The sequence below is a fragment of the Hyperolius riggenbachi genome, chromosome 3 (assembly GCF_040937935.1).
Source record: "Hyperolius riggenbachi isolate aHypRig1 chromosome 3, aHypRig1.pri, whole genome shotgun sequence".
NCBI lineage: Eukaryota > Metazoa > Chordata > Amphibia > Anura > Hyperoliidae > Hyperolius > Hyperolius riggenbachi.
In genome coordinates, this window is record NC_090648.1 from 100,019,819 (window position 1) to 100,032,222 (window position 12,404).

The 12,404-nt window shown below is 43.6% G+C and overlaps 1 protein-coding gene across 4 annotated transcripts in view; it reads left to right on the forward strand.

Annotated features, from left to right (window-relative positions):
• Positions 1-12,404, forward strand: part of PHYHIP (phytanoyl-CoA 2-hydroxylase interacting protein) — a 36,232-nt gene that overhangs the window by 15,037 nt on the left and 8,791 nt on the right. For all 4 annotated transcript variants that reach the window (XM_068272307.1, XM_068272309.1, XM_068272306.1 and 1 more), the window contains exons 2-3: positions 10,402-10,572; positions 12,077-12,251. In XM_068272307.1, coding sequence (XP_068128408.1) covers positions 10,405-10,572; positions 12,077-12,251 — 343 coding nt within the window. In that variant the 5' untranslated portion in view covers positions 10,402-10,404. The remainder of the gene's footprint in view (positions 1-10,401; positions 10,573-12,076; positions 12,252-12,404) is intronic.

A 12,404-nucleotide genomic window follows, 5' to 3' on the forward strand; every position in this document is an offset into this window, starting at 1 on the left:
ATGCTCCCTAAAGGTGGCAATACACTGGTCGATTTGCCATCAGATCGACCAACAGATGGATCCCTCTCTGATCGAATCTGATCAGAGAGGCATCGTATAGCTGCCTTTACTGCAAACAGATTGTGAATCGATTTCAGCATGAAACCGATCACTATCTGTGGAGCTGCCGCCACCCCCTGCCGGCCGGCGTGAGTCCCCCTCTGTCCCCGCTGCTCCTTCTCCTGCTGGGCCCCAGCTGGCTTCACTTCTTTCTGTCCGGGGAAGTTTAAACAGTAGAGGGCACTCTACTGTTTAAACTTCCTGTCGGGACAGGAAGTAAGTAGCCAGCCAGAACCCAGCAGGAGAAGGAGCAGCGGGGACAGAGGAGATACGCATCGGCAGAGGAGGTAATGTATTGCAGCTAGTGTGGTTTGTCGGGCATTCGAACGCCGCTATCGACGCACTCCCGACCCGCTGGCGATCGAGCGTAATCTTTCGCACGGACCAATCAACGGGAACGATTGATTTCGGACGGAAATCGATTGTTCTGTCAGCATTTGTACAACGATTTCACAGCAGATTGGATCACAGTGATCAAATCTGCTGTATATCGGTGGGAAAATCGTTAGGTGTATGGGCCCCTTAACTCTCAGCAGGCAACGTGCAGGAATGTGAATGGGTCCTAATGAGTGTATGAGGGGGTCTGTTCTCCTCCATGCATCTCCTTATCCTTAAAACTAGGATGGGGAAACTTACTGGAGAGCTTTATTGCCCCCCCCCCCCCCCCCTCCCCGATAGATAACCTTTTTTCCTGTGTGGATGGTCTGGTTTTTGGGTAAATGGCTTCTCTCAGTGAGTACAAACAAACACTCATTGTCTACAAGCAGGCTAATGAATTAAGCATTTACATGCGCCTGCCGCAATTGCTTTTGCCATGGCTTCCGCGAAATCGTGACAATAACATCACACTGTGGAAGGGGTTTCACCACAATATCAACCCCCCCCCCCTACTGTGGCTACTGATTGTAATGAAGTTCAATCCTGTGTTAAAGTTCCTCTGTAAGTTGGAAAATTAGCAGCTTTTGTTGGCTCTGTGAAGCTGGCCCCCTACAATCAGCTCCAATCACGGCTGTCAGGCTGTTTACAGGGCGGAGTGGAGAGTGGTTAAACAATACTAGTTACCTGGCTGCCCTGCTGATTGATTTGACTGCAGTAGTACCCGTTACACCAGAAACAAGCATGCAGCTAATCTTGTCAGATGTGACGATAAAGTCAGAAACCTCTGATCTGCTGCATGCTTGTTCTGGGTCTATGGCTGAAAGTATTAGAGGCAGAGGATCAGCAGGATAGCCAGGCAACTGGTATTGCAACCACTTAACGACCGCCTAACGCCCATAGGCGTCGGCAGGTCTTAAGTAGTTTACCATGGAAACGGCCGCTTTCGCCGCAGCGCCGTAAGGCAGATCGGCGATCCCCGGCCTCTGATTGGCCAGGGATCGCCGGCATATGATAGGCTGTGGCCTATCCTACAATGCGCAGGACGGATATCCGTCCTGCGCAGCCCATGGAGGGAGAGGGAGGGACGGGAAGGAAGAGAGCTCCGAAAACTTTGCGGAGGGGGGCTTTGAAGAGCCCCCCCCGCAAAGCGCAGCAAGCCGGCGGCGATCAGACCCCCCCAGCAGGACATCCCCCTAGTGGGGAAAAAAGGGGGTAAGTCTGATCGCCCTGGCATAATCCTGATCTGTGCTGCGGGCTGGAGAGTCCACGCAGCACAGATCAGGCAAAACACCCCTGGTCGTTAAGGAAATAAATATGGCAGCCTCCATATAACTCTCACCTCGGTTTCACTTTAATGCTCATGATGCATCTTTTCAGGGCAGCGTGCAGACATGAAAATCATTCCTTTATGCTCACAAAATCATAAAGCATGTTGATCTTACAGAGCCATATAGTGCAACTTGCTGGTAACTGTTACAGGCTATTTTGGCCTTCATCCTTGCAACGTTTTGATATGTATTGATATGGCTTTTCAGTAGGACTTGCAAGGTAATAGTGTTATAAGTTTAACTATAAAATTAAATGCATTGCACTGATGAATCCTGAACAGGCTGAACCGCCTGAAACAGCGATCTGCAAATTACATTAAATGGCCCTGTAAATGGATAGGTGCACTATAAACAAGTCGTTCTGGAGATAAACATGGCATACAGGGACATAGAAGCATGGTTTACATATTCCACTTTGCAGTTTTAAGAGGTTCATCATGGATATTATATCTTGTTATTGTGGAGCTGATTACCTTTATTTTTAAGAAGCCAGAATTGCACTTTTGGTAAGCAGATGAATGCTAGATGATGAGTGGTCTCTTCCTGGAAACACAGAGCTGACTCTGCCCACCTATCTAGAGATAGCAGAGGGAGAGGGTGGGCCCCGGGGGCGGGATAAGGGGATGGCTTTTGGCAGAGAAAGAAACTCCCACTCAGTTGGCAGCTCTGTATGTTGTGCACAGATCTGAGTCATGTGACTGATTTTTTTCCAGTATAGGGAATTTCTCTAGTACTGCATGAAATATAAAAATTGTGTATATAAAAACAGTGTATTATTTAATAGAAATTATACACTGTCTAAAAGTATACTCAATAGGAGCCACATTGTTTTTACATAGTCTTTTTTTTTGGGGGGGGGAGATGGTGAGTGCTGAGTGGAAAAGAGTTCCAGCAGAGAGGCGAAGCTCTTGAAAGGTCCTGAATGAGGCTAGGAACACACTTAGCAGAAACGATAGCTTTGCGGAAAACGCAGCGTTTTTACCTGCAATGGTAGTCAATGGGCCGCATCAAAAACGCATATGCATTTTGTATGCGTTTTGAAATATGCGTTTTTAAAAACGCTGGTTTCGTTGCATAATTATCAAAAACGCACATAAGGAAAGTCAATGGTAATGCAATGTAATGTTTTTCATGCATTTTTATATGCATTTTTTTTATTGTTTTCTGATGTATTTCTGCTTCCTGTTGTCTTCCTAGTGATTTGCATAAAACGCAGTAGAAAAACGCATGGAAAATGCATACAAAACCCATATGCGTTTTGTATATGCAAACCGAAAAAGCACGCAAGACGCTAGAAAAACGCATATGCGGGGATAAAACAAAAACGCACTAAAAACGCATACTAAATTTTTTTTTCTTAAAAAGACAGAAAACGCCACTTTTACGCACAGCCGTGAAAGCACCCAGCCTGAGGGTTTGGTAGGAGTTGATAAAGAGTGTAGGATGGGGTAAGTTAATTTCTAGAGCAGAAATTACATTTTGTATGGTATCTCAGGGTTAGCTTAGCAGTTCTGGAAGGGGCTGCATTGTGGAGAGCTGGAAGCTTGAGTTACTTTCAAAGCGTTTGGGAGCCAGAGAAGAAAACAGAAGCTTGGAAAGAAAGGTGGACAAGTCACACAGCAGTGTTTTTAGGATGGATTGGAGGGGAGCCAATCAGATCATATGAAGGCTGCAGAAAAAGGAGTTACAGGATATAAGGATATGATGAGGGCATTGCACAAGCATTTTTAGGATCCTGTTCCGTGTAAGGAAATAAAGTTTTTATAAGTCAATGGTAGGCGGTTAGTGTATTCCGGTAATGAATGTGAAGTCTGAAAGAGAGAGCTTAATCAAATGTTTTTAGGTAGTGAATGTGAAGTTATGGGAGTCATTGGTGTGTCACTGAAACTCAATGTTATTTTCAGGATGGGCAAAAGATTGAAAAAAGTAAAAAAATGACAGTTTCAGTTTCAGTCCACATTACGCTGGCGTACATAAATGAGGAGGTTGTATAAGGCTACTTTCACAGTAGGATGTTGTGTTTGATGTGACGTTAAGGTCGCACAATGCGGCCCTAACGCAATGCATATACACTTTCACAGTGCGAAGTTAAAGTCGCACGTTAGAAGATGTATTTACTATGGAACGAAAACGGCGCATGCGGAACATTTTAAAAAGGAAAAAAACATTAGTGAGCATGTGCAACACAAGTAACGCAGCAGATTCATTGCTAAACGCACAGCATGCAGCATTTTTTAATAACGCTACACATTACACACTAACGCAACGTGTGCACTGTGAATGTTGCACAGACTTAGTATTGCTGTGCGTTACTCTGCGTTCTAATATTTTATATATATATATTTATATATATTTTATAACGTGCAACTTTAACGTCGCACTGTGAAAGAGGCCTAAAGGCAGTCAAGGACACATCATAAGATGGAAGATCAGGAGCAAAAAGGTAGATTTTGGTATAATAAAAATGATACCTTAAGCTAAAAGAATTAGGCCCGGTTCACATTAGCGTTCGCTATCCGGATTTTCCGGATCTGATCCGGACCGCATACTGTACAAACGGAACGTACGTTCCGCATAGCAATGCAAAGGCTATGCAGACGTTCACATACGTACGTTCCGTACAGTGCGGAGCCGGACCGGATCCGGACTCTTTTCCAACATGCGCTATTTTTTGGGTCCGGATCTCCGGCCCACGCACCCAGACCGGAGCCTGACCTGAGCCTGACAGCACCATCAGGAACACAGAAACCAATGGGAAACGGAAGGCACAGAACACACTGCCTACAAAAACCTGACGTTCTACCCCACTTCCTATGCGTATCCAAGCGGCCTTTTCGGATGGGGACACATGGGCCAAGCATGTCTGGAGTGGAGCAGCAGTGACAGACGTGCTGGAGCTGTTTGGTAGAATTTCGGAGGTGGAGGTGAGGCCTACAGCGGAGGAACCTGATTGTACATGTGCACCAGGTGCACCTTCTGCTGACCCCAACATTTTTTTATTTATATTTCACTATTTTTTGCCCACGGATCCGGATGGCAGCCTGATGCATGCCTGATACAAACGGATCGGATCCGGATCGGAACCGTACGGTTCTGATCAGGTCAGGATCCGGTCCGTTTACTTGCCAAAACGCAAGTGTGAACGGGGCCTTAATGAGGTCCTAGTATAGAGAGGAGGACCATGCACTGAGCCTTGGGGTACTCCAACTGGGAGGATTAAGTTTACAGATGGGAAACCCTAAATGTCCTATAAGAGAGGTGAAAACCCCTAAATATCTAGAGATGCAAGATTGAATGCTTAAACGACACCTGAAGTGAGAGTGAAATGGAGGCTGCCATATATATTTCCTTTTAAACAATACCAGTTGCCTGGCTATCCTCTGCCTCTAATGCTGGGAATACACCATGCGTTTTTTTAGGCAGATAGATTCGATAATTTCCGACATGTCCGATTTCTTTTCGATTGTTTTACTGCTCGATTTCTGATAGAAGTGAATGGAAAATGATAAGAAAATATAAGAGAATCGAGTGGGAAATCGAGCAGAAAAACGAATCGAAACACGATCGAATGGTAAATCGACCAAAAAAATGCATTGTGTATTCCCAGCATACTGCTGTATTTTTAGCCATAGACCCTGAACAAGCATGGAGCATATCAGGCGTTTCTGACATTTCTGTCAAATCTGACAAGATTATCTGCATGCTTGTTACTGGTGTTATTCGGACACTACTTCAGCCAAATAGATCAGCAGGGCTGCCAGTAAACTGGTATGGTTTAAAAGGAAATAAATATGGCTGCCTCCATATACTTTTCACTGTAGGTTCCCTTTAAGATCAGAGCATTCCTACTTAGAGTGGGCTGTATGGTGTATGTAAAGTGTGTTATATGTGTTGCTGTGGTGGGATCAGCTTGGCTCATGTCCCCAAATTTTTTATTTGCATGGAGTTTGTTCATTGCTCCTGTTTTTGCTTGATTTTAGGGCCCATCCGCACTATGGGGTTGATTTACTATAACAAATAGCATGCCTTATCAGAGTTAGCATGCCTTATCAGAGTTAGTGTGCCTTATCAGAGTAGCATGGCGAGCGCTACAAACTTATTGGCCCAATAGGCTACCTGTCAAGTTTCCTGTCAAGTGACAGGCAGCCTATTGGGCCATTCAAAGTGCGAGGATAATGTCCTTCAAAGTGATTGGACCCGCAGGGGCTCAGGGCAGGACGAGTGGAGCTCTCTTCATTGCCAATTAGCAGGCATAAGTTCGTATCGCTCGTCATACTACTCTGATAAGGGATGCCAACAGTGATAAGGCATGTTAACTCTGATAAGGCATGCTATTTGTTATAGTGAATCAAGCCCTACGTGTGTTGCACTCCATTTTCACACATTACACTGTACAGAGCATCCTAATCCCTTCTATAGGACTGTTTCCACCTGTGCATTGTAGTAGTTCACACTGCTGCATACATCTTTGTGGACAGTGCACACATAATAGATACACTATACGTTCCTATGGTGATGTGTAGGCTCTGCATTTGTGTCAGTTCATGTCAGTTCTAGCACATGTGCTTATGATGAATTACAGATAACAACCAAATGATATTTACCAGCTTTGTATGCTAATAGGTAGTTCTGAAACTTCCTTCCATTAAAGCACAATAAAAATGCATAGCAACAGACTCATAGCAACAGACGCACAACACATACCAACACGTATAAGAATGCAAAGAAATCCATATCAGCGCATTGAGGAACACAAGCGCTACACCACTCATATTATGCAATGTTCATCGTGAGAAATGTCCTCGACTTCTACAGGCCAAAATATTCTGGCTAGGGATGATCATTGAGATGCAAATATTTCCAGGTTCATGCAAAATTATCAAATCAAATCAAAGATAGCTTTATTGGCATGACCCAGCTTCATACAGGTATTGTGAACACAGAGCTGACTCTTCATTGTGCAGCTGTACAGACGCACCAGTAGTGTAAAAGAAGGTAAAAACTTTAAAAAGAAGAGGTAGCGGTGGACTTACATCCTCAAAGTAGACACAAGTTACTTGTTGATTTTTTTTCAACAAAACAATTTATTTACATACTTCAGGCAAATGCAAAGCGTTTCACGGGCATATCCCACTTTATCAGGTTAAAACAAGGAGTATACACTCATACAGGTCTATCAGTCAGCTTAGCGCTTCTGTCGAGGCAGAGGCGCAAAGAATACTGATAGACCTGTATGAGTGTATACCAGGCATGGGCAAACTTGGCCCTCCAGCTGTTAAGGAACTACAAGTCCCACAATGCATTGCAGGAGTCTGACAGCCACAGTCATGACTCATAAAGGCGAATGCATTGTGGGGCTTATAGTTCCGTAACAGCTGGAGGGCTGAGTTTGCCCATGCCTGTGTATACTTGTTGTTATAGCCTGATGAAGGGGATATGCCTGCGAAACGTAGTACAGTAAATAAATTGTTTTGTTGAAAAAAAAAATCAACAAGTAACTTGTGTCTACTTTGAAGAGGTAAGTCCTCCGCCACCCCCTCTTTTTAAAGATTTTACCTTTTTTTACTCTACTGGCACCTCTGTACAGCTGCACAATCATCATATCCACCCCTGGTGGAGGGGAAGTGATCACCTTTTTCTTCCAATCTACAGAGATCGACTTCTTAATCCTGAGTGGGGACAGGTCTAATACTCCCCACCTGCCTACATACCTGGACAGTAACCTTAATTGCGTAATATGTTGGCGCTTTATAAATACAATAAATAAATACATTTGTGAGTATAAATACTATATTTACCCTCTCACATCCACATTTCCAGTACATACTACACTATATTGGGCTCTCGTTGTCTCCCCTTCTATAACAGAGCTGACTCTGCCCATCTTCTCTCTGGAGATAGAGAGGGAGAGGGTGGGCGCCGGGGGCGGGGTAATGGGATGGCTTTTGGCAGAGAAAGAAACTCCCACTCAATTGGCAGCTCTGTATGTTGTGCACAGATCTGAGTCATGTGACTGATTTTTCCAAAGGGGAATTTCTCTAAAACTACTGCATGGAATATTAAATTTGTGTATATAAAAATGCTGAGATGAAGTTTTTTTCTCCAGCAATATAACTTTACCATTCAATGTAGGAAGGGAAGCAAATATTGCATATATTTTTATGAAAATATATGCAGCTTAAAAATGGACCAATCCAGTCCAACCTAAGTTTTTAAAGTGATTGGTCCATTTTCAAGCTGCATATATTTGCATAAAAAATTGCATAAATCTGCACGAACATGGAAATATTTGCATTTTTTGATCATCCCTAGTTCTGGCATATTATCTGCATCTGACCAAAGTGGCCACACTGTGTACTATATTTATGATTGTGGTAAGGATATTGTTAGGTCCTTCATCGGAAGTGATGGTCACTGGGATATAAAATATTCTGACTTGCGGGCAAATTTAAAGTGGATCCAAGATGAACTTTTACTCATGGCATAATTGTGTTCCTTTCCTATTGTTTATAGGGCATTCCTCAAGTCAAATAATTTTTTGTTTTAATACTCTAATTCTCTATAAACTAAACAAGCCACGCCCACAGGTTTTCAGAGAGCCAAGGCACTTTCAGACAGTTATGCATAAATATATCTGCGCAAAAGACTAAAAGATGCTCCAAAAAGCTGCCGGAAGCAAAAAGTCCTCAGATAGACTTCCTAAACAGTCCTTTTCCAAATACTTCAGCTCTGATGGGCATCAATATTTCAATCCACCACCACACCCTTCAAAGTGCAGGCTTACCAAGCGGATGAAAGACCCAAGTTATAAGGTCTACACGTCTATGATAATCAGCCAGCGATCACTACTTCTCCATCAGAGCTGGTCCTGTTCTCTCTTCATACACCATCAAAGTTGTCCTCAGTATAAACCATAAAACAGATCTAAGTGCACTCCGTTTTTTTAAAATTATCAGCTGTTTATTCGCTCAAACCATCATAAAACATCATAAAAAGGTACTCACATCCGGGTCCTTTTGAAAGGGACCCTCACTGTAAAAAGCGCGTTTCAAATATTGTAAGGTGCCGTTCCTACACCAACCACTCGTAGGCCCAGGCCCGACCGGTTTCGCTATGGCGTCATCAGGGGCTAGCTTACCGAGTGGTATCCATGGTTTCATTTAAATAGTGTTCCCAATACGGACACTCCTAACGCGGGGACAGTAGCAAGGGCTCATGGGAGTTCAGTCTGGGCAGGAGGAGGGGGAGGTATTACTAGCCAGAGATTTCAGAGGCAGAGGGAAGGAGGAGGAGGGGGATTAGGTTTTTTTGCTCAAGATACAGATAAGCCTGCTTCTGTGTAATGTTTACAAACAACATGGCTGCTGTCATTGTATCATGGGAAGAAATAATCATATTCTATTAAAGCTGTTTGCAGCTAGATTTGCTGTGTAAACCATCTAAACTTTTTATAAGATATATAGACAAGTTACTTGTTATAGTTAGTTTTTCATCTCGGATCCACTTTAAAGAGGAACTGTAGTGAAAATAATATAATGAATAAAATTGCTTATTTGTTTACAATATTCATGTATAAATGATTTAGTCAGTGTTCGCCCGCTGTAAAATCTTTCCTCTTCCTGATATACATTGTGAAATGTATTTGTGAAATTGCCAGTCATAGTTGTGTTTTCCAAAACTCTGTTGTATTGTAGTAGTTACAGAGGCGCCAGCAGAATAAAAATTAGTAGTATATTAAAACCAAATAAATTGTGGGACCGGGGTGGATCCATCTCCCCAATATATATGACACAGCCACCACATATGGTATCCAGAAAAATATATATTTTATAATCAGTACTCCACATAAAATTATGCAACGCGTTTCGCGGGTCCCAAGCCTGCTTCCTCAGGCAAATACAAGAGCAGGAGTAACTCCGAGGTTGTGCAGATAGGTGCAGCGCCTCTGTTGTATTGTGTTCAGTGTCCTAAATGGCAAAAATGTAACTTCCAAATTGAATAAGCAGACTGCAAGTTACAAGTGAAGTTAGGGCTTTGTTCACACTATGAGCGTTTGTGTATTTTTTTTTTAAGCGCTGGCGATTTTGGAAATTGCCCTACAAGAGCTTGTGTAATGATCCCCTATGAGAGTGTTCACATATGAGCAGTTCGATTACGATCCGCTTCCAAAAGCGATGCCTGTACCATTTTCTGAGCGCTTTGGCTCAATGGAAGGAATAGCTAAATCGCTAAGCGTTTGAAAAAGCGCTTTGTATAGTGATTTCCTGATCGCTTTTAAGAATAAATACATTGTATTTATTTGTTTCCGGGTCAAAGAGTTCACTTCCTGATCTCAATCGCTCATCAAAAGCGCAGACAAAAGCGCTTACACAAAATCGCCCAACACTCAGAGAATGCAGAGAATCACTTAAAAAAAAATCATGCACAAAAACGCTCAGCGCTTGCGATTTATAATGTGAGCATAGCCTTATTGGATATCTGTCAGATCTCCAGAGCCAGGTCTTGTCATTCAGGAGGTTCAAATTGCAGAATCTTGAAATGGTTAATAAAATATGCCCTCCACTCATTTTTCACTGTCCACTGTCTTCCTGCCCAGGTCATGGATCCCCCTCTTACTGCTCCGCATGGTATCCAGCTTAGTGACATAACATGTGATTCCTTCCGGGTGACCTGGGAGATGCCTCCATACGATGCCAGGAGAGTAACTCACTACTTCATAGATCTGAACAAAACTGCTGGGCAGAAGGAGAACAAGTTCAAACACCGGGTAAGTTGATAGGTTCTCTTCTCTGCAAGGCAACCTCAATATTAAGTAGCTGTGAGTGCCCCTGACTGAAGGGTGATCTCGTCAGTGGAATGCAGAGAGCAGGATGAGTAACCTCCCATTCACACACTCATCAGGACTCTGCATAGGGAAGGAGGGAGGGAGGCACTCAGGGAGGGGAGGATCTGCCTTTCCATCATCAGGCGCCTGTAGCTATGTGCCTACAGTGCCTCATAGTAAATGTGGCCATGTTGATTACTGATTGATGTTGAGGAATGTTACTTTTAAAGGATTTTGTTAGTGCACTGGTTAGTGATTGGCCAATCATAATTGAAAATGCGTACCAAGTTTAAAGAACAAACGAGGTAAGCAGGGAAATGTATCTTTACTTACCTGGGGATTCTTCCAGCCCCTATGAGTCTTCTGGTTCCCTCTCCCCAGCTCTGGTGTTCCCTGCTGGCCACCCATATGGCTAGCCGGCACTTCTGCGCATGTGCCCAGTCGCACCCGCTTGCGAACACACCCACATCACTAGGCTCGTACTTTGCCTGCACAGTAGTATGAGCAGGCACAGTATATGCCCAGTGACGTGGGCACATTAGCGAGCGGGCCCACGCATGTACAGAAGCACCGACCTGCCAACTGTTTGGCCAGCCTTACGGGCGGGACAACGGGAACACTGGAGCTGCGGTGAGGGCACCAGAACTCCTAGGGGCTGGACAAAGCCCAAGGTAAGTAAAGATACATGTCCCTGCTCACCCAGTTTGTCCTTTAAGCCTTTCTGGTATACTTTTGTTTTATACCTAGTCACGTTACTGACCTGTTGCCAGTTAACATAAGCAGTTGTGATCTATTCCACAAGGTGTTTTTTTGTCCCTGTACTTCTGTAATCAAATTCTAACTGGACATATATTTTTCATAAAACAATTCTATTCCTTAGTCTCCGCATTTTATATATTATCTTTACAGTATTTTCAATTGAATATGGAGTTTAAAGGAGAACTGTAGTGAGAGGTATATAGAGGCTGCCATATTGATTTCCTCTTAAGCAATACCAGTTGCCTGGCAGTCCTGCTGATCCTCTGCCTCTAATACTTTTAGCCACAGACCCTGAACAAGCATGCAGCAAATCAGGTGTTTCTGACATTTTTGTCAGATCTGACAAGATTAGCTGCATGCTTGTTTCTGGTTTGATTCTGCACGCAGATAGCTCAGCAGGGCTGCCAGGTAACTGGTATTGCTTAAAAGGAAATCAATATGGCAGCCTCCATGTACCTCTCACTACAGTTCTCCTTTAAATGATTTGCAAGTCATTGCATTGTGCTCTCCTTGTCCTTATGGTGAAGCCCGTCTCTCGGGTCTGCTGGGATCTCCGCCTCACATAGATCACACGTCATTGTAAACATTAGAACATTTTCAGGCGAAATGTGGAGCATTTACAGTATTTGCCGTACTATTTAGTTGGACAATCTCTTTCAGTGTCTCATATTTATTTCTTTTCCCAAAGGACGTGCCAACTAAACTGGTGGCAAAAGCCGTGGTCCTGCCTATGACAGTCCGCGGTCATTGGTTCCTGAGTCCAAGGACTGAGTACACATTGGCGGTACAGACTGCAGTGAAACGCAGTGATGGGGAGTACACAGTGTCTGGATGGAGCGAGACCATGTGTTTCTGTACAGGGGGTAAGTAATGCATCACTGATATCTGTTTATAGGCTAAATCTCAATAATAGGAAAAGTAAAGGAAATTAGCAAAAAAAAACAACAACAAATTGCATAGACCCAAATTACGGGTCCTGCAGCACGTTTTTGAGCGATTGTCCCAAAGTATAGGAT